The following is a 23576-nucleotide window of genomic DNA, read 5'->3' on the forward strand; positions in this document are numbered from 1 at the left end:
TTCCAATCCATCGTCACTGCCAGCATAGTGCATTTTCATACCTCAAGTATCTAGTCTCCTTACGGTACTGAGATATACCATCTGTCACAACATATTTGGTTTAAGCACTAAATGTGCGGAATAACTTCAGCCTTATTTGCAAGGAAGTCAATTTTATGTAGATATAGCAAGTTTGGACTATGCTGTAAAAATACAGAGCGTGCATTCCTGGATAAGTTGTATGTAAATCACTATCAACTTACCACCCGTCACATTCAATGGCAGTTAATAGCAACATACACTAGGTTTGCCAATAAAGCATGCACATTCTATAAACACAGAAAAAGATTACAAGCACTCGATCTTTAAATTTGAACACCAAAACAAAGTAAAGCTCCAAGTAACTACAAAAATTTATTACATTTACATAAATAAAACTATTCAACAACTTTACATTGTGCAAATGAAAGTCAACAGTTTTCAAAGAATACCTTAAAGAACAGGCAGGGCTAGATTCCTAATTTTGCAACAAGACTGGACCAATTCATCCCCACCAAATATCAGTTATACTGAAGTTTCATTTGGACTGCATGTAGAAAAGCTTTAATGATGAGTTGTTGTAATATTTGTATAGTTAGACCTTCATCAGGAGCTTATCAAAAATCAGGTTTATAAATCAAGTAATTAAGACACATGGACATTTAAATCTGGGTGCAATTCCCTAGCGTGCGCAAAGTTGTAATTTGAGTTAGGATAATACAATTAGCTTCCATTTCCAAAAATCTGAAAAGGAAACTGGTACATTTTTGATGACTGATATTCATGTCCTGCAGATAGCAACGTGTGGACAGTCAGGCTCAGCTGTTATATTTCAAAACTGAATAACTGGACGTTCACTGCTGATTCATACAAAAATACAGGGATTTCAAATGAATGGCTAGAGAACAAATGTTCATAAACTCCAATTGTGTGCAATGCTCCACATTGACCTGAGGTCACATATTGTAAGAGCTCACCACAAGGAAGACAACTGGAAAACTACAAACTTGAATGCTGTTTATTGGATGTGCAGATCCAGAAGCTTTTAGTCATTATATTGCAATGAGTTATTTTTAACTAGACACAAAAGATTAAGCCCAATGCAAGATCTCAGATAACCAAGTGGAAATGATAAGCACAAATGAATATGAATAAAACAAGAATACTTATGTTTCCTCGCCAAGACATTTTAAGCAAAGCCTGGGTTAAAAATGGAAGTGGAGGTGTACCATCTCACTCATACTCTCCCCAAAATGAAACTTTATTCACATACATTCCTTAGAAAGGAAAGAAGAATGACCTTTCTAGCAGCATAATTTTGAACGCACCTTTCACTGGAGGTATAGTCTTGATAGAGCAAGCTACTAAATTCTCATTATTTCCACGGCAAAAAGGAGAATTATTATTTGCATGAAATACAACTTGGCAAATGGGAGTGAAATTTGACTTACGTTAAGTTAATTCTAAATGATACTTAAAGCAGGGATTTAACCAAAACCTCAACTAACATTCTGACTTAAACTTGGTATATGGTTTTAAAAAGAAAATTCACTTCTGGTAAACTGGTTTTCTTGCCAATTAAGGAATAAGTGGATTTTGTTTCAAAAGATCTACAACCAAATATTGCAAGAGCATATTCAGCATGTTCTTAAACGTAGTGGCTGCTCCATTCTTCCAGATGCAGATTAGAAAGCGATTTACTAAACATTAACTTACAACCCACGTAAATACAGGAATCTGACAGTATGCAACTGGAAGACCCACAGTGAACCACTTTTCACTTCTAACCCACTAACCTGGGCTTAAAATAAAGTCAAATTCAATGTAATGAAGCTTTAATTGGCCATCCCAAAATTTAGAGTGGAACATTCTCCAGTTATGCTGGTTGGCACATTTTCACCACATGAAATTTCCACGTGTTTCAGTATATAAGGGATGTTTGAGATAGAAGTCAGTTTGTTGTACTCTTATTGATTGAGTAAGTAATCTTTTAGTAATCATGAATACAAACAGTAGAAGCAGCAAAATAGAAACAATTTCAGTAGCTTCGGGAAGGAAAGAACATTTTGCAAAAGTACAAACGTAGCAGTTTTAATGAAGTAATTAGTTAAATATCTAAATTAAAACACCTTTTACATTTTTTTTAAAAGCTGAAAGCCCAGATGCTACAGAAATATTTATTTGAAGCTAGCGTCTGAAAGGGAAATTTTCAATGAGGAAATGTACCAACTTTCTGAAAAATGTAATGGCACAACCATATTAGCACTTGCAAACCAAAGCTGCATGACATTGCAGTGTTTTAGTCTATACGCAGCTCCCACACAAAAACACACTCAAAACGAGTTGTAACAATTCACGTTATAGCAAGAACATGAACTTGGAGTGGGCTGTAGGGCACAGCTGGGCTGAAAGACATCATTGGCGGGGGTGGGGGGTGTTGTTTAATCAAAGTTATTAACCATCTATTTAGCACGTTGAACCGTCATAGTTTAAAAGGTTGCCAAATTCTTTCACACATCTAGACTGACGCTGTTATGCACTTGTGGATCTATGACTGGCGTTACCAAAGCTAACATTGAAAGGGGAATCACACTCCTGCTCAATTTCCCCATTCCTGTACATGGGGAACCCAAAAAGCATAAAACAAAATGACTTTCAAATATATAAATTTCCTATCCTTGCAAGAGACATTATGCAGGAAGGATATACATTTTTAAACTTTGAAAAGACAGGAATACATGAATAGCTTCTGATAAAGTGAAGATTAATTTCAGGAAGTAACATTAACAATGCCACATTCACATCGTGCAAAAAATTTGTCAACAGACATGGGTAAATTTAAAGCTTCATTACAGAATAGACGAGGCCAGAGTTTTCCATAGGAAACATACAAGTATTTACAGAATGTCCTAACTATAAAGTTAGGGGCCTGGTGTATTTGGCCCAGCTGTCCTTTTATCCATTATTTTGAAATAATTCTTCCCTTTTTGCGGTATACTGCTGAACATGGTTGAAATGGGAACATCAGCAATCCCTGAAACAAATTGTCATGGTTATATAACAGAAGTCTGCTGCAAGTCTTCCATCAAACGCGAACTTCAGACATTCTATAATTTTTTGCTCAGTCACCTCTGAAAAGGTACAGAGCAAACTACAAGCAAGCATTTTATCAATTTAAAAACCTTGGAGGTTTTCATCACCAACAAGTAGTGAATAAACTAAAATCAGCAGAGTATTAACACAAAAAACCACTCATTAAAAGCAGACAGTATCTCTTGCAAGCAATCCAGAAATTTAGATCCTGTAAATGCATCCCCAGCCTTACAAAAAAAAGGACTGCACACAGTTCTAAATGCCACACTTCAGAAAGAGTGTGAACAGAAAAGATTTTGAAGGATGTTTCTGGGGTTGAAAGACCTCAGTTTGGAAAATAGATTGGTGAAATTGGGAATATTTTCCTTGAAGAGGAGAAGGCCAAGATGAGATTTGATAGAAGTTTTCAAAAGAAATCAGAAGGGATTTGGACAGAGGCAGTGAGAACCTGTTGCCATCTGTAAAGAGATCAAGGAAGAAAGGGCAAAAATTTAAAACTAATTTACAAGAGAAACACATGCAAAGAGAGGAAAAGAAAAACTTCCAAAGTGAGCAGTCAGGATCTGAAAAGCAGCGCTTTGGAATGTGGTGGATGCATGAAAAGGACAGGAGTTAACCAGATGAAAAGAAATATTGTATAGGTTTATGGGGAAAAAACGAAAGAGAGGCAGAAGAACAGCACTAACTCAATGCACAGACAGCCAGTGCACACGTGGGCTGATTTGCTTCCTGCACTGTAATAATTTTAACACAAAAATTGAGGTGGCAGGAGAAAGAAATAAGGAGACACACATAATATAAACAAATGCATCACACACATACCAAGTGCTGGAAGTGCTCTCAATGACTCAAGGATGTTTGGGCTGGAAAATTTTGCCACACATCGGAATGGTTTTCTTCTGTCTGATAGGATGCCCATGTTGTGTTCATCCTTAAAAACAGTTTGTAACTGGCAGAATATATTTGTTATTAGAATTAGGGATACAACAATTGCCAATTTAAAATAACAGTAGAACAGCTTATTAGAAACTCATTTTTCAGACTGAAATATAAAGACAACATATTTTTATAACTATTTTTCATCAGACTTCATTCAGAGAAATATCTCACAGAATTGCTACTCCCTGTCACTCATTATCAACCTTAAGTGAAAATGCAATTGCAGACATTTGGCTGTGAACATTTACTATCATGGAATATGCTTTAATTAAACTAAGGATAACTTGCAAGTAACATTAAGACAGGTAGCAAGAGTTTGCTCAAACTTGCAAAAAAGGAACAGAAGGCAGAGTGAACATAGGCCCTTTGGAGAATGAGACTGGTGAAATAAGAATGACAATTTAGAAAATAGTACAGAAATTGAATAGGAGTTGAAATACTTTACATCAGTGCTCATGGTACAAGACACCATAACATCTCCAGAAATACCAAATAATTAAAAAAGGGACTAAAGAAAATGGAGGAAATAAACAAACTTTTATTAGAGAAAAAATGCTAGGGAAACTGTTGAGAAATAGAGGTTCCCTGGATCTGATGGGATACATCCTACTGGAGGGAGTAGTTGCAGAGACTGTGAATGCAATGGTCATAAAATTTTCCAAGAATCCTCAGATTGTAGAAAGGTCCCAGAGGTTTAGGAAATTGCAAATGTAACATGTTTATTCAAAAAAAAAATTAACAGAGACAAAAATAAGGTAACTACAGGCCAATTAGCTTAGCCTCTATATTCAGAGATGCTGTCAAACCTGCTGAATTTTTCCAAAATTTTCCATCTTTATATTAGATTTTAAGCATCCTCAATATTTTGCTTTTATTTAGGTGGACAGAACTTCAGTACGTATGCCTCATTTGAAAAAGATAATGATCAAGTCAGCTGATCCTCAGCAAATGCCCTGCATTAAATGTCAGTTAAGTTATTTATTAAAGACTGCAGAATGGAGCTTGACAAAAAACGTTTGGACCAAATGGGCTAGTAATGAACTGGAGCTACAAACTAAGACAAAATGACAAATCTCTGGAAGTTCCAGTACTCATACAGAGTGGATTATATGGCTTTCCTGGCCTAACAACATATACTATGATCTTCAATATATTGTATCAGATTAGAGAAACAGTATTCAGTACAAACCTTGTAATGAACCTCCTCCAGTTTTGGAAGCGACCCTTCCCCAAAAGTTGCACATGTTAATCTTTTGGCATCTTCTTTCTCTCTAAGATTTTCTATGGTGATTCTTTGATCTTGTACTTAGAAGACAGAAGGAGGAAAAAAAAAGTAGAAAAAGTGTCATCAGTGCTACCTGTCTGGGTTAAAGATCAGTTAACTAATTTCTATTACTCAGTAGGAACATCTATTCTGTTTGAATCAGAAAAACAAGCAGATTACTTAAAAGCTTCAGTTTAATCCTGCAAAAGATATCTATATTAAAAGTTAACATGAGAACCCCCTGCAGGATAGCTTCACTCCAAATATATAGGTTACTGCAAAATTGAATAAAGAAAAATCACTATGCTCAACCTATTATTGGTGTAGATGAATGTGTACCATTCTGCTGGTGTGTGGCAGTCTTTACCTCTGGTTCGGAAGTTAGAGCTCAAGTCCCACCTTGCCCAGAGGTATGTCATAATGGTTTGTGTTCAGATTGGATATAAATTTGTTTTTCCAATGTTGCTATATCACAGACAGGCAATACACAAAAACAAACCAAAAGTCCAAGCTTAACAAAAAATTATTAAATTCTAAATACTGTTGCTGATAACAGTTTATAATTTCCACCACTGTCAAGAAATCAATGCTAAGTAAAGAAAAACTATTATTTAGATTCTATGGCACTCTTCCTCTGCCAGCATCCGTAAATAAAAGGTTTTCCCACTATAAAGTCACAGCACTTAACTGCAATCAGGAAGGAGGTTATGTGCACCTACAACACAGAAATAACATACATTTCTTTCCCAAAAAGGTCCAAAAGTAAATACACCTTTTTATAATTTAGCACAAGGCATCGCTCCAACCGAGCCTATTATCATTTTAGTTCAGTAATTCAATTGACTACTGCCAGAATATGGGAAGACTGCAACCGCGTGGAAATAATAAATCAGTACCAGATTCCTGGTTGGTGTTTATCTGTTGGAAAGATTTCCTGTGGTGCATAGAAAGTGCCTGAAATTAAAATAAAGTACAATGTCAACATAAGTGTAATCAACAGCTTTATTTACATAGCAACTAACAAAGCAAACCTTCCTAAGGTTCCCATAAAAAGAAAAGCACTAATAACAAATCCTTGATGGCAGAGGCAACAAAAAAGCTTTATCCAATGAGCTATGTTTTGAAAATAACTCTTTAAAGCCAGAGACAGATCTCTCAAGAAGTGGTTTGGATAACCCAGGACTCATTGATGAGTGGAGAAGACAAACAAAATGTCATTAAGACTCTATTCATGTGGACAGTAAAGAACACAGGCAGTATCTTTTATAGGCAATGGGTCTGCCAAACAGTAGTTCTGATGCCCGAAATCTTTTTAAGTCTTGAAAACTACTATCACTCAAGAGGAAATCAAACCAAAACAAAAAGGAACAATCTATGAGTACCTTTGCAATACTTGATTCGCGCCTGAGAATTGGGAGTGGGGTGGAGGAAAATGTTTTTCAAGAAATCAATCCAGCTCAGTGTCAAGAACTCAAACCTAGATTGCCGCAAATATTTTAGGGGAGTAAAGAATGCCTTTTATTACCGGATTAAATCTTTTAAGAGTAATGTCTCGGAGGGAGTCCAAACAATGTCCTCGTAGATCTAATTCTTTGAGCATGTTATGGTCTGTAGCAACAACAAGTGCCTGAAAAACATATCAGTCAAATTAGGAAAGGATTAGTACTTGAAACTTCCAGTAATATGCACCTAATTCTAAGCAAGGGGTGAGAAACTCAAACTGTTCATGCAGTCCAGCCAAATTCATGCTGAAGTTGGTAAGATGATCAGAGTTCAGTAGCTTTAAAAGATCATATTTAGATTATTTCCTAAAATGCTAGCATTGCCTCCACTGCAAAAAAATTAAAAAAACCCTAAAAATTCATAGCCAAGAGATTTTTAGTCAAAAGTCCTTGGGCCCTTTCAAAGTCCATAGGGAGTGCACATTTCATTTTCATGGCATGGAACAAAAACAACATGCCAATTAATATTTTCTGCACTAACAACACCGTATTCCTTTCAAATGGCCGTCAGAATATTAACCCACGATCCCAACAGTGACAGCATGCACCGATCTCATACCGGCAGCACAGTGGCTCTGCAGTTAGCACTGCCACCTAACAGCGTCAGGGACCCGGGTTCAATGCCACACTTGGGTGACTGTCTGTGTGAAGTTTGCACGTTCTCCACGTGTCTGCGTGGGTTTCCTCCGAGTGCTCCAGTTTCCGCCCACAGTCCAAAGTTGTGCAGGCTAGGTGGATTGGTCACGCTAAATTGCCCCTATCGTGTTCAGGGGTGCGTAGATTAGGCGGATTATAGGGGGATGCTCCAAAGATCAGTGTGGACTTGTTGGGCCGAAGGGCCTGGTTCCATATTGTAGGGACTCTAGGATTCTAATTTCACCTAACGAGGGGACCAAATATCCAGAGTCAGCCCATAAATTTAAGAAAGGCTGTAATTTCAATTTAACTTGTTTTTTGGGTTTCTGATGAAAGACTTGGAAACATTAGTGCTCCTTCCTCCACAGATGTTTCCTAGCCTGCTGAGTATGCCCAGCATTTTGTATTTAATTTCAAAAACCCAGCATCTTCAGTATTTTGCTTTTGTATGCTTGAGAGATATACTAATAAACTGTAAGATTAGATTGCTTGGTTTACAACTGGATACATCTGAAGGCATGTACTAAAACACAATATAGTACAACAAGTTCTTAAATATTATTTTGGAGGAGGGAGAAATGGAAACACATTTATCAATGTTACATAATCCAAATTTTCAGTAATATCCAAGTGGAGCTGTTTTACCTGAGAAAGATACACTCTGTACTGTGCAACAATATTAGCCATGAAAACATAAGGAGTCTGTGGGTAGTACACTGCATAAGCAGCCCGTTGCTGGTTAGGTGGGGAGTGGTGTTTGCCCCACGCAATTCGGATCCAAACTGCTTCCCCATGCTCCAAAACGTTGACCATGACCTATGGAAGAAAGTTCAATTGAGATCTGAAATTACAACCAGTAATAAGACCATCTAAACATTACTATAATTCTTTTAAGAACAACAATCCACAGAAAGTCAGATAGCATGATTTAATTGAAAATGCATATGAACCATTAACTTGTTGGAATTAAACAACACAAAAGAAGACAGATGGCAAAATTACAGTGCTGGTTTAACTCTTATAAAACTTTGCCCAAATCAGCCACTCGTTCCACCATCTTAGGTTACTCAGGTCATCTGCAAACAATCCAGAACAGTACACAGAGGTTTGATAATCCAGTTAGCAGATGTTAAGGAGGAAATGCTGGAATTAGACACTGAATCTGACAAAGCTTTAATGAACTCTAGGTTTTCTTTTATACACTGACCAACCTGCTTTGTGCCTCAATGTCTTATCTTCATAATTTTACAATTTCTAATATTTATGCACCTCTACCCTGAACACCACTGTTAACGTTATCATATTATCAATCAGTGGCTTGGCCCAGTTGAGATTGCTCATCTCAGTCGAACCATGTGGTTGAAACCCAGTTTAAAATTTAACAAAGCCTAGAAACTTCCATGCAATTATGTCCAGGTAAATGTTTTCTTAATCCTTGATAACACAATTGAAACAGAACCAGTGGCATTCAACATCAAACAAAAAACACAAAATCACACAGTTAACGTGATGACTTGATTAAAATGTTTGTTCATTCAGCTTTTTGGCAGTTTGTGGGAACTTTACTGGTAAGTAACAAATGCTGAATTTGACTGTATAACAGCTCAAACAGAAATGCAAAGTGTCTCAAAAAAAGGAAAAAGAAAATAAAATCACATTTGATGCATGGTCACTGCTACAAGCACAAGAGGCGGCTATTTAGTTCGGTATGCCTATGCCAGCTCAGAAAAACTATGCAATTGGTTCCATTCCTCTGCTCTTTGGCTCACAGCCCCACAAACATCATAAATAGCAGTGGGCTAAGTATTTGCATTGGTGAACTAGCCGAAACCTACATGTGACTTTGAGATTCTCAATCAGCTTCACAGGAATTTATGTATTTACAGTTAAGCACAACACTTTCTTGACTTGTTTGCAAAATATGACATACTGCTCCCCAATATTTAGTACTGATCTTTTATACAGAAATTTAACAGTTTAATGTACACCAATAAATGGAAAAGAATCACCATCATATCCAAGCACTCTAATGAAAATTTTTATGAGACAGGACTCAAGTACCCAAGTATAGGATAGTCCCAGTTTCTTCATCAAACTTGGGCTTTGATTGAAAGTCTGCTCTAAGGTTAGAAGGAGATATAGGAAGACTGCAAGAACTGCAGATCAAAATTCAAAAAACTTTGTTTTGTCACAATTTGTGACACACAAGATCTTGCACAAAACAAAAACACAAACTTTAAAAGGAGTCCATAACCAAATACAATCTTTTGATTTCCCCACTGCTCTGTTTCTTAACTCTCGCTCAGAAAAAAAAAGACCCTTGAATGTGCATTTTGTAGCATCATCCTATGCTTTTAAGTCACCTCAACTGGAACATGAACCCGAACCTTCTGACTCAATGGAGACTGTTTTAACCATTCACATATAAGCTGACAAATTCTGATAAAAGCTGCAGTGTGACAGGGCTGGATTTTTCCAGTCCTGTGGAAAAGTGTTCGGTGGGTACAAATAAAAGGGATGCGGTGCTCCAAAATTATGGTTGGAGCACTCTAGGATACATTCCAGAGCCAATTCTGCTGAGACAGGCAGCCAAATAGCCTAATGAAGTGCTTGCTCAAGGGCCACTTTGGTTGAGGATTTCATTTATGTAGCAGGTCCCTAGCATGCGCAGAAGCTGAAAGCTCCATGTACCATGATGGAGCCACAGGAATAAAAGGCTGCAGACCCATCAGTTAGGCCTGTGCAGCAGTTTCTCTTTGGACCCGATGTCCTCAGCAGCTTTAGTCCTCTGATTTATAGACACATTTGCCTGCCTGCCACAGCAGCACCCATCGTTCTCAATAAGGTTGTTAGATTACAGGACCTCAAATTGGGCTTGCTAATTGGGAACCACTCTCTCTACTTCATAGTACAGCAATGGTGCAGGCAGACAATGAACAGGCCACCTCATGGAAAGAGAAAGAATATGCCAAAAGGAGTGGGCTTGGAACGACTATACGAACACAATGACTGATTTGCTCACTGCCTGGAAAATCCAGTCTACAGCACCTTCTCACTGCACTTAGAAAGGCAAAACAAAATGAGTGCCATGGCTGAATGAATAGGAGCTAAAGGTGATTTGGGAAGTAGCACAACTTACATTTCTAATGAGCATTTTGAGGTTTCTTTCAAATGTTTTCTTGAAGTCTCCAAAATCAAATAAAGTTGCTTCCTCACCACCTGTAAAAAATATGAAATGATGAAACAACATCTGATTGCAAAGCCACTACTAAATGCTGTGCAAAGAAATGGGCCTGGAATTTTAAAAGATGATTTACATACCTTTTGACCGAAACATTTGATAGGAATTCCATCTTTTCTTCTGAGGGTATGCACAATTATCTGTATGTGTATACAATTCAGAAAATAAAACACAAGGTAAGCATCCTGGCATTTAAATGTCAATATAATAAATATTTCTTTTGATAGCACGTCAAGCAGAACGCAAATTAAAATATTGGCATGCAGCAGGGGTATAAACTGGAAACAGTTAGCAGATTCCAGTGTTTAAAACAAGAAAAAAGGTCAGGATGGAAGTGTCTAACTTGATAGTAAAAGTTCTACTGTAAACTGGTTATAAATGTGACGGACTAAGCTGTGACGCAAATTAAATTAATACTTACAAATAATGTCCAAATCTGCTACTTGATTTAGGGTTACTCCATTGCCCTAGAATAAATTTTAAAAAATATTTGGTACTGCTATAAAAAATTTCTAAGCCACTGAAAAATATATTTGATTTTTTTCTGTTTTTCAACATACAACATTGTCACCATCAAACACACTAGTGTTTGCTTAGAAAAGAAATGGCACATTTTAATATTCATAAACGTGGCAGAGCTCAAGAAGTTAAATTGATTAGCTGCCAAAAGGTTATTTCTTTAAGAGACTATTAAAGGGGTTCTATAAAGAAGGAAACTCAGTCATGCATAAACTATTACATATACATTGCACATCACCTCACAGAGTGCAGCTATCTCCAAAATTAGGTCTTTTCGTGTATATTCCTTGAAGTTTACTTCCTGGAGCTGACTTGCAGACAGGAAATCCCAGGATTTCAGTAACTTGGGGAAGTCATCAATTCGAAACCTTGAGAGCACTTTAATTAGATATTCTGTTGCATCCATTTCCAGGTACCTTATAACACACAAAAATCTATTGAACTGAGTGCAGAATTCAACAAGCTTCAATAAGTCAGCTGTGGCTCAATGGTAACACTCTTTCCCGAGGCAAATGATTATGTCCCAGACCACACTTGAGCCTTAGCATTCAAACCTAGGATAGCATTTCAATACAATATTGAAAGAGTGCTGCACAATCGGAGATATCATCGTGGAGAGTTTAAACAGATCTGGTCAGACTTTTCACGTAGCCACAATAAGTCTAACGGTGCTATTCAAGGAGGAGCAGGGCAGTTCTGTGTTCTGGGGAAGGCTCAACAATCAACATTAAAAGAAGATAATCACGCCAATCGACAGTTTCCAGTGCACAAATCAGCTGTCATTTTCTCTACATCAACACTCCTTAAACTGACATCTGTAGGCCTGTAGAGACATTCCAGGGGTCTGCAAAAATGTCGGTGCTTGCTGATCATTTAGGTACCAAACAGGAGTTTGGTGCGAGCTGGGAGTGGAGTGCAGCTGCGACAAATGTAGTGTAAAAAAACCATCCATGTGGTGAGGAGGGGAAAGCACAAGGATGAACAATTTCTGCAGTAAAGAAGGACACTCATTTCACTGACATCTCTCATAAATCGCAGAAATAAGGGCTTGGCCTTTCAAGACTGAGGTGAGGAAGAATGTCTTCACTTAGAGGATGGAAGGGCTTTGGTGCTCTCCATCCCATAGGAGTGTGAAGTTCACTCATTGAACAATGCAGAGATTTCTGGAGTTTGATGGAATCAAAGGATAGTGACATGGAGGGTGAATAGCTATTATCTAATTGAATAGCAGTGCCAACTTGACAAGCTAAATTAGCAACTTCTGCTCCTATCTGTAAGTAAATAGTCCTTTCATTAGGAATATTATTAAAGTCAAATGTTCATCACTTTTATATTCTAAGTATTACAAATACAATTACAATTTTGATGGGAGGGGGTTAGTCAGCAATTAAACTGCTTCAAAAGGGGCCCTTCACTCCACTTTCCCAAATTACAATAACAACCATTCAAAACTAACATACAAATTGTAAAACACTGAGCTCCAGGTACTCTTATGGTCGGACATAAAAATGCAAGTATTTCTCCCCCCATCGCCCTAAATTTCTACTTTCACAGACAAGTAAATAACACCAAATTGGGTGCGTTCAATGCTATTCTATTGTCAATTGAAAATTAAACTCAAGATTTAAATCACAAACAGCAAGAGGGACATGTGACATTCACAATTTGTTCACTCATTAGGAACAAAGTCTGTGGAGCTGGAGTTTCAACATGACAGTGGATTCAGATAGATCTAAAACAATTAAAGTGTACGATGTGGAGGTGCTGGTGTTGGGCAGGGGTGGACAAGGTCACAAATCATATGATGCCAAGTTATAGTCCAACAGGTTCACTTGAAAATCACAAGCATTTGGAAGGCTGCTCCATCATCAGGTGCTTAAAATGTTGTAATCATTCCAGCCTCCACCACTTCCTCAGGCAGCTCAGTCCATACACGCAACACACTCTACGTTAAAAAGTTGCCCCTTAGGTCCCTTTAAACCTTTCCCCCTCATGTTAAAACTATGCCCTCTAGTTTCAGACTGCCCTACCCTGAGAAAAAGACTTTGACTATTCACTGTGTCCATGGCCTTCATGATGTTATAAAATTCTATAACATCATCCCTCAGCCTCTGACGCTCCAGGGAAAAATAGCCCAGGCCTAGTCATAGCCTCCCCTCATAGCTCAAATCCTCCAACGCTGGCAAATTCCTTGGTAAATCTTTTCTGAACCCTTTCATTTGACAACATCCTTCCTACAGTAGGGAGAGCGGAATTGAACGCAATGCTCCAAACGTAACCTCCAATGTCCTGCACAGCTGCAACATGACATGCCAACTCCTATACTCAATGCACTGACCAATAAAAGCAAGCATGCCAATTGTCTTCTTCACTATCCCTTCTAATTGTGACTTTACTTTCAAGGAACTATGAACCTGCATTCCAAGGTCCCTTTGTTCAGCAATACTCCCCAGATCTTACCATTAACTGTACAAATCCTGCCCTGACTTGCCTTTCCAAAATGCAGCACGTCACATTTATCTAAATTAAACTCCATCTGCCACTCCCCAGCCCATCTCATCAAGGTCCTGTTGTACTCTACGTTTACCCTCTTGACTGTCCACTACTCTACCAATTTCAGTGTCAAACTGCACACTTACTAACCATACCTCTTGTATTCACGTCCTTTCATTTCTATAAAATGACAAAAAGCAGTGGACACAGCACCAATCCTTGTGACACACTGCTGGTCACAGGCCTCCAGTCTGAAAAGCAACCTTTCACCATCACCTTCGAGCCACTTCTATTTCCAAATGGCTAGTTCCCCCTATGTTCCATGTGATCAATCTTGCTAATCAGTCTACCATGCAGGACCTTGTCAAAGGCCTTTCTGAAGTCCATGTTAATCATGTCCACTGCTCTGCCTTCATCAAGCTTTTTTGTTACTTCTGGAAAAATCTCAATTAAGTTAGTGAGACATGATTTCCCCACACAAAGCCATATTGACTATCCCTAACCAATCCTTAACTTTCCAAATACATGTAACTCCTGTCCCTTGGAATCCTCTTCAACAATGTGCCCACCACTGATGCCAGGCATAAATATGAGTAATTTGAGACACTGGCATGAAACATCAGGGCCAATGCATTCCACTATGCAATCTTCTCAATACGCTTGGGTTTGTTGTAGATTAGCTGAGAGCAATCAATTACCACGATTAATCAACGAATCTATTATTACTTTAATCACAGGACAAGAACGGTATAATGAGGGTTCCAAGTAGATAGTGCTTGTCACCTTGAAAATAAGAATTAGGCCTTCAGATGCACAGGTGCAAAATCCAGTCAAAACAAATACAGGCTGGGGTCCAATCAGAGCATGAAATCTAACCTTAAACTGTACTCAAATTCACAGCCAAGACATCTTTGCTATAATTACATCTTCTCAAGTATATACAATGAAACTTCTCATCCATCGTATCCTTGAATGCAGTTCTCTTATACATAAAGAATTAATCTAGCTTGAATGGCACAATGACTGACACCTGATACAGAACAGAAAACAGAATCAATAAACAAAGTGGAAATATTTAACATGTTCATTAACATCTGCAGGCTTGGAGAGAGTTAACATTCAGTTGAATATGGATCTTCGGAAACAAAGGTTGAAATGTGATAGGTTTTATAATGTTAAAATGTAGGGGACAGAGATGGAGAACAAAAGGATATACAGATGAAATAACAATGTTGCATAATAGGCAGAGACACTGGAAATGGTTGAGCAAAGAAACAATGTTGCTCTTAGCGAGCGTGAACTATGCGGTCTGAAAACAAGATTTGGATCAAGTTAAGTGTTATCAGGAACAGGCAGAGAAAGAGTTAAAGCCACAGTCCGATTTTATCAAAAGGGAGCACAAACTTGAGGAGCTGAATGGTCTACTCGCATACCTAATTCTTACAGGCTTTCACCGTCACATTGCAATAAAATAAAAGATAGGGAACAGACATTATTGACGAAGCAATCATCAGAGGCTCACTGATGATGTAACCTAGAATGGTGACGAAACATCTGAAAACTAACCTTCCAGCTCAGCGAGCAAACTCACATCCAGAATCCAAGATAACAAAGTGTGAAGCTGGATGAACACAGCAAGCCAAGCAGCATCTCAGGAGCACAAAAGCTGACATTTTGGGCCTAGACCCTTCATCAGAGCCTTGATCTGAGTCTGCCACATTCCTGCCTACCCAGATAACTCTTCATCCTCTCATTTGTCAAGAAGCTTTCTGCTTCTGCTTTAAAATTTTCAAAGACCACATTTTGAGGAAATAAAATCCCAAAACCTCATAACCCTCTGGAGAAAAATGAATGCATGTGTCATAAACAGGCAATGCCCACAATTTTCAAAATCTTGTCAAGATCACTCAAAATCCTGCATGTTTCTGTCAAGGCAATCTCTCACTCTTCTAACCTCCAGCAAGTATAGGATTAGCCAGCCCAACCCCTTGCCACAAAACCTACCAATTCTGGGTACCAACCGGTAAACATTCTTTGAACTGCTTCCAACTCATTTACATTTTTCCCTTAATAAGGTGAAAAATCATGTACAGAGCACATCAGATGCAGCATCACCACTGTCAGACGTAACTGAACCATAACCTACCTACATCTTTGCATCCAATTCCCCTTACAGCTATGATAACGAGCTGTTAGCTTTCCTAATTACTTGCTTCACCTCTCCATCGAATTATTGGGACCCATGCGCTAAGACACCTAGATCCGCCTGTACCAACAAAGCTCTGCACACTCGCACCATTTAAAATCAGCCGTTTTTAAATTAAATGCATCCCATTAGAATAGGCAATTGCATATATTCCATACATTGGGCAAAGATCTGGACATTCACTACAGCAGAGACAATATCATATTCCGCCCAGAACAGGACATAGCCGCGCTGGGAGTGGTCACTTTTTAAGAAAACATACACCATTGGGAGCCCAGAGGTAACAAGGTGGAGAGCTGGATGAACACAGCAGCATCAGACGAGCAGGAAAGCTGACGTTTCGGGCCTAGACCTTTTGAAGGGCCGGGGTTAATAGAAGGAAAATGGGTTGGAGGACCCAGACTCATTCGACCAGCCCTCCTCCTCTGAACCCGAGGACCATCTCCGGTCCCACATTGCTTCAGTTACCGAGACTGGCCACTGGAAGTCCCAGTTCCCCCGAACCTACGATCGCCATACCTTACCTCAACCTCCAGCTCCAACCGCCACCCGTAAACCCCGCCAAAACCACCCCGTTTTCAAAATCAGCCAATCAGCGGACACCGACCGCTGGACCCACCCCCTTCACCCCGCCTCTTCGCCTGACCCGCCCCTCCGACTCAGGCTCCGCCCCATAACCTGCTGACTCCGCCCTACCAGCCGCTGACTTGCCCCATCACATCAGGCCAGCGTCTCTAACCCAGACTGAACGCGAAGACTCTCCGCCTCCCGGACTCGCCCCGCCCCATCATACGCACGCCCCTTCAAAGACCCGCCCCAGCACCGGCACCTCCCCGCCCCTTTACGGCTCCGTCCCTCCTCTTCAACCCCGCCCCTTCACCTCTTCGTCCCGCCTCTTCAACGTCTACGTCACGCCCATGCCCGTGTCTGCAGCCCAGGATTTTCTGAAGAAGGGTCCCGACTCGAAACGTCACTGCAGTGCTTGTTATCTCCGACCTTTGGGCTTGCCTCCTCCTCCCGCTGCCCAGGCCCTCCATATACACCGCCACCCAGCCTGGCGAGGAGGTACTGCAGTTGCCCGCCTGGAAAGTTAACCAACCACCAAGTTATGCCAGCTAAAATACCTCAACTTAGAAATAAAAACAAAAGCAACAAAAATAATGGACGTAGTCAGTAGTGGAGAGAGATAATGGGAACTGCAGATGCTGGAGATTCCGAGAAAACAAAGTGTGGAGCTGGATGAACACAGCAGACCAAGCAGCATAATAATAAAATGTGAGGCTGGATGAACACAGCAGGCCAAGCAGCATCTCAGGAGCACAAAAGCTGACGTTTCGGGCCTAGACCCTTCATCTGATGAAGGGTCTAGGCCCGAAACGTCAGCTTTTGTGCTCCTGAGATGCTGCTTGGCCTGCTGTGTTCATCCAGCCTCACATTTTATTATCTTGGAATCTCCAGCATCTGCAGTTCCCATTATCTCTGAGACCAAGCAGCATCTTTGGTTTGGGCAGCTCTTTTTGTACAGCTGCTGCCTGACTCGCAGAACATTTCTAACATTTTCTGTTACGACTAAAAGAAATATTGTCAAAACATTTCAAACAGGACATTACAGAAAATGAAATAAAATACACATTTCCTCCATTCATCACGTTGCACGCTAGACAAATTTTTGATCAGTGATAGATTGAAGGGTTATGGGTAGTGGGCAGCAAAGTAGACATTAAGAGATAGTAGGAACTGCAGATGCTGGAGAATCTGAGGTAACAAGGTGTAGAGCTGGATGAACACAGCAGGCTAAGCAGCATCAGAGGAGTGGGAAGGTTGATGTTTCGCGTCCAGACCCTTCTTCAGAAAATGGGGGAGGGGAAGGGGATTCTGAACTAAATAGAGAGAGACAGGGAAGCAGATAGAAGATGGATAGAGGAGAAGATAGGTGGAGAGGAGACAGACAGGTCAAAGAGGTGGGGATGGAGCCAGTAAAGGTGTTTGTAGGTGGGGAGTTAGGGAGGGGGTTGGTCAGTCAACAGAAGACTGACAGGTCAAGGAGGTGGGAAAGAGGCTGGTGGGTAGGAGGGAAGGGTGGGGGTTGAGACGGGAGGAGCGGATGGGGGAGAGGAAATACAGACAGATCAGGGAAGCGGAGATAGAGCCAGTAAAGGTGAGTGTAGATGGGGAGTTAGGATGAGGGTAGGTTAGTCCAGGGAAGATGGACAGGTCAAGGAGGTGGGGATGGGGCTGGTAGGTAGGAGATGGGGGTTGGGGGTTGAGTTGGGAGGGGCAGATAGGTGGGAGATAGGTGGAACACCTACACTCGGTTCACGACAAATGACTGCACCTCCCAATTGCAAACCACTTCAACTCCCCCTCCAACTCCTTGGATGACATGTCCATCCTGGGCTTCCTCCACAAAAATGCCACCCGAAGGTTGGAGGAACAGGACCTCATATTCCATTTGGGAACTCTGCAGGCCAAAGGTATTAATGTGGACTTCATAAGCTTCAAAGTCTTCCCACCCCTGACCGCAGCCTAAAACCAGCCTAGCTCGTCCCCACCTCCCTAACCTGTCCGTCCTTCCTCCCACCTATCGACTCCTCCCACCTAAACCCCTACGCCAACATCCAACCTACCAGCCTCATCCCCGCCTCCTTGACCTACCATAATATGGTAGAGTTCAGTCTGCAGTTTGAAAGAGAGAAGGCAAAATCGGATGTAATGGTGTTATAGTTAGATACAGGTAATTACAGGGGCATGAGAGAGGAATTGACAAAAATCGACTGGAAGCAGAGCCTAATGGGGAAGACAGTAGACCAACAATGGCAGGAGTTTCCGGGTGTAATTGAGGACACAGTACAGAGGTTCATCCCAAAGAAAAGAAAGATTATCCGGGGTGGAATTAGACAGCCATGGCTGACAAAGGAAGTCAGTAAATATATCAAAGAAAAAGAGACAGCCTATAAAGTGGCCAAGAGCACTGGGAAATCAGAAGATTGGGAAGGCTACAAAAACAGACAGAGGATAACAAAGAGAGCAATAAGGAAGGAGGAGATCAATATGAAGGTAGGCTAGCTAGTAATATTAGAAATGATAGTAAAAGCTTCTTTCAATACATAAGAAACAAACGAGAGGCAAAACGAGAGGCCACTCCAAATTGATGCGGAAGGCTCATGATGGGAGATAAGGAAATAGCTGAAAAACTTAATAAGCACTTTGCGTCAGTCTTCACAGTGGAAGACATGAGTAGTATGCTAACAATTAGGGAGAGCCAGGGGGCAGAGTTGACTATGGTAGGCATGACAAAAGAGAAAGTGCTAGAAAAGCTAAAAGGGCTAAAAATTGATAAATCTCCTGGCTCCGATGGGCTACATCCTAGAGTTCTGAGGGCGGTGGCTGAGGAAATAGCGGAGGCTTTGGTCGTGATCTTTCAAAAGTCACTGGAGTCAGGGAAAGTCCCAGATGATTGGAAAATTGCTGTTGTATGCCCCTTGTTTAAGAAAGGATCAAGGCAAAAGATGGAAAATTATAGGCTGATTAGCCTAACCTCAGTAGTTGGTGAAATTCTAGAATCCATTGTCAAAGATGAGATTTCAAAATTCCTGGAAGTGCAGGGTCAGATTAGAACAAGTCAGCATGGATTTAGTAAGGGGAGATCGTGCCTGACAAACCTGTTGGAATTCTTTGAAGAGGTAACAAGTATGTTAGACCAGGGAAACCCAGTAGGTGCTATCTATCTAGACTTCCAAAAGGCCTTTGATACAGTGCCTCACGGGAGGCAACTGAGCAAGATGAGGGCCCATGGTGTTCGAGGTGAGCTACTGGCTTGGATTGAGGATTGGATGTCTGACAGAAGGCAGAGAGTGGGGATAAAAGGCTCTTTTTCGGAATGGAAACCGGTGACGAGTGGTGTCCCGCAGGGTTCAGTGTTGGGGCCGCAGCTGTTCACCTTGTATATTAATGATCTGGATGATGGTTCTGGGGGTATTCTGATGAAGTTTGCCGATGATACAAAGATAGGTGGACAGGCAGGTAGTACTGAGGAGGTGGGGAAGCTGCAGAAAGATTTAGACAGTTTGGGAGAGTGGTCCAAGAAATGGCTGATGAAATTCAATGTGAGTAAATGTGAGGTTTTGCACTTTGGAAAAAAGAATACAGGCATGGACTATTTTCTAAATGGTGAGAAAATTCATAAAGCAGAAGTACAAAGGGATCTGGGAGTGTTGGTCCAGGATTCTCTAAAGGTTAACTTGCAGGTAGAGTCCATAATTAAGAAAGAGAATGTAATGTTGTCGTTTATCTCAAGAGGGTTGGAATATAAAAGCAGCGATGTGCTTCTGAGGCTTTATAAGGCTCTAGTTAGGCCCCATTTAGAATACTGTGTCCAATTTTGGGCCCCACACCTCAGGAAGGACATACTAGCCCTGGAGCATGTCCAGCGGAGATTTACACGGATGATTCCTGGAATGGTAGGTTTAGCGTATGATGAACAGCTAAGGATCCTGGGATTGTACTCATTAGAGTTTAGAAGTTTGAGGGGAGATCTCATAGAAACTTACAAGATAATGTATGGTTTAGAAGGGGTGGACACTAGGAAGTTGTTTCCGTTAGGCAGGGAGACTAGGACCCGTGGGCACAGCCTTTAAATTAGAGGAGGTAAATTTAAAACTGAAATGAGACGGCATTTCTCCAGCCAGAGAGAGGTGGGCTTGTGGAATTCATTGCCACGGAGTGCAGTGGAGGCCTGGACGTTGGATGCCTTCAAGGCAGAGATCGACAAATTCTTGATCTCAGAAGGAATCAAGGGCTACGGGGAGAGTGCAGGGAAGTGGTGTTGAAATGCCCATCAGCCATGATTAAACGGCGGAGTGAACTTGATGGGCCGAATGGCCTTACTTCCACTCCTATGTCTTATGGTCTTATGGACCTGTCCATCTTCCCTTGACTAACCTACCCCCATCCTAACTCCCTGCCTAGACACACCTTTACTGGCTCCATCCCGGCCTCCTTGACCTGTCCATCTTCCCTTTATTTTTGAGAAAAAAATCTCTGGTGATATGATTCAGCATTTACTTAATTATTTGAAGGGATCCAACATCAACTTTTTTTATGCCTGGTGCAAAAGTATTTATTTATAAAATATGTCTTAGCTGTGGGATTTTGTTGCTACAATAGCACTTTCAGCAAAGAAACATATTAGCCAGCATCTGAAAGAATGATGTTAAGGTGGAACTCATTAGAAATCCAAGTAAGACAAACCCAAACTGTTGGTATTTTTTATCATTTGCAGATGTTCATTAATCTCTTGGGATTAGATTCTTGTCAACAGCATTGAGACGGTTTAATCCCATGTCTGGCTGAGGAAGTCTTTGGGGCCTGTCCCCCTTCTGTGTTTGTCATAAAAAGATCACAGCACCTTGCTATATGTGATTCAGTAAATAATCATCCAGGGAGTGAGCTGAAGCAGATATTTCTGTTACTAGTCATTGAGTCATACAGCATGGAAACAGCCTCGGTCCAACCAGTCCATGTCAAATATAATCCCAAACTAAACTAGTCCCACCTGCCAGTTCCTGGGCCAGTTCTGTCTAAACCTTCTCCATTCATTTACACAGAGGCTGGTTCATTCCACAGGTTAACCACCCCCTCTGTAAAAAATTTGCCCCGATGACTTTTTAAAACCTCTCTCCTCTCTTACTAACTTAATTTCACGAATGAAGTAAATATTAACGCAATATGGCCACTCAGATATATCCTGTAAATTGTACATTTAGAAGTTTAATGGCAATATCAGTGACTAACCTACCAAATTTAAAATAGGTTTGTGAGAATTGAAAGCAGAAATTTTGCAGGCTGTATGAAAGGTCAAGGAAATATTGTTCTAGACTTTACTAAAACCATTGGGTCTGAAATTCTAATGAGGCTTAGGGTGCAACAGGACACAGGAAATTGATCTGATTCACCTCATTTAAAGTTAGATTAAATTCTCTACAGTGTGGAAACAGGCCCTTCAGCCGAACAAGCCCACACCGCCCCTTAGAGCATCCCAACCAGACCCATCCCCCTATAACCCACACACCCCTGAACACTACAGGCAATTTAGCATGGCCAATCCACCTAGCCTGCACATCTTTGGACTGTGGGAGGAAACCGGAGCACCCAGATGAAACCCACACAGACACGGGGAGAACGTGCAAACTCCACACAGACAGTTACCTCAGGCTGGAATTGAACCTGGGTCCCTGGCGCTGTGAGGCTGCAGTGCTAACCACTGAGCCACCGTGCCGCCCCAACTAAAAAATGGCACTTTATATTCTGATGAGGGAAGTGGCTACATTTTCCACTGTCCTCTCCCTCTGAACTGAAAGGGTTCCCTGGTTATCTCTGGAACTTTGCCCTGAATAGAAGTCAATAGAACTCTCGCCACATGAAAGTTGGCGTGGATTCATTTGAGGCCTCACTGATTTGTCCCTGGATCACAATAACAGGTTGCATCTGTCTGTTCCCAACATTGATGCCTGAGTTCCTGTACATGAGCAAGGGTTTGCTAGGTGTGTTAAGGAGGCTCATGAGCATGGAAAGATCCCAGCCCATTTGACCCTCATATAGATTGAACATTTTTCATCAGTACGAGGCTGTGAATCCCATTCTGACAGATGCAAGTGTTTAAAGTGGATGGATCCCTTTGTGCGAATCGTCCTCTGCCATCTAAATATCTTACTAAGTTGATTCACAGACTGCCTGTAATGGGTGCAGCCTGGAAGTACATCGGCTGGGGTCAGGAAGTTGCATCTCCTCTCCCACTATTTGAAGGGGCTATGCCTCAGTTTCTGGCCACATCTCTGTCCCACATTCCTGATCTTTGGTTGCATGACGCAGAAATGAATGGGCAGCATGGAAAAGCTCCTGTCCACCTGTTCCCGGGATTGGCCAAGGTAGACATTAAAATCCGAAAGAACTACGTAAATCAGGAACAAAAACAGAAGTTCCTGGAAAAGCTCAGCAGGGTGAAGAAAAAAAATCAGAGTTAACGTTTCGGATCCAGTGACCTTTCCTCAGAACAAGGTAATTATTCAACCCTCCAACGGGGTATAAACAATGTGATTGCTTGTTCCACCTGCCTGCCTCTCCTCTCTGTCTATATCCCCAACCCGGTGCCATGGAAGGGGAGCACCGCAGTGTCTGACAAAATCTTGAAGAGAATCTGTAGCTGCTGGAGGAGTGTTTGACAAGGAAATTACATTTGGAATGTGATACCATTTTGTTATATTTTGTGGAAGGAATTGTTTGAACCCCTATTATAAAGAGGGCACGCATTTTTCAAAGAATTGTTACAGTACAGATGGAGACCATTCAGCCCATCATCACTGCACCAGTTCTATTACTTGGTGCCAATCTCTTTCCTTTTCCACATATCCCTGCACACCACTCCTATCCAAATAACCACCCTATGCGCTCTTGAATATCTCAGTTGATTCTGCCTCCACCACAGTAACGGGGAATTCATTCCAGATCTAAACTACCCATTGTGTTGAAAAGTTTATTTTTCATATCACCTGTGCAGGATTCCCAAGCAGAATATAAGTTGCTGTTCCTGCACCCTGCAGCCCAATGGTATCACTATGGATCAAAGATAATGGGAACTGCAGATGCTGGAGAATCCAAGATAACAAA

The 23576-nt window shown here is 40.9% G+C and overlaps 1 protein-coding gene across 1 annotated transcript; it reads right to left on the bottom strand.

Moving 5' to 3' along the window:
• Nucleotides 1-374: 374 nt before the first annotated feature.
• On the bottom strand, nucleotides 375-16404 carry cenpn (centromere protein N). The gene is made up of 11 exons (XM_059651555.1): nucleotides 16174-16404; nucleotides 11451-11628; nucleotides 11115-11160; nucleotides 10774-10833; nucleotides 10592-10671; nucleotides 8098-8268; nucleotides 6840-6941; nucleotides 6211-6268; nucleotides 5240-5355; nucleotides 3934-4060; nucleotides 375-3052 (listed from the first exon to the last, which is right to left on the bottom strand). Exons 1-11 carry the CDS (start codon nucleotides 16176-16178, stop codon nucleotides 2940-2942), a joined length of 1056 nt encoding a protein of 351 aa, XP_059507538.1. The 5' UTR covers nucleotides 16179-16404; the 3' UTR covers nucleotides 375-2939.
• Between the last annotated feature and the right edge of the window lie 7172 nt (nucleotides 16405-23576).

This window comes from Stegostoma tigrinum, chromosome 16 (assembly GCF_030684315.1).
Source record: "Stegostoma tigrinum isolate sSteTig4 chromosome 16, sSteTig4.hap1, whole genome shotgun sequence".
Lineage (NCBI taxonomy): Eukaryota > Metazoa > Chordata > Chondrichthyes > Orectolobiformes > Stegostomatidae > Stegostoma > Stegostoma tigrinum.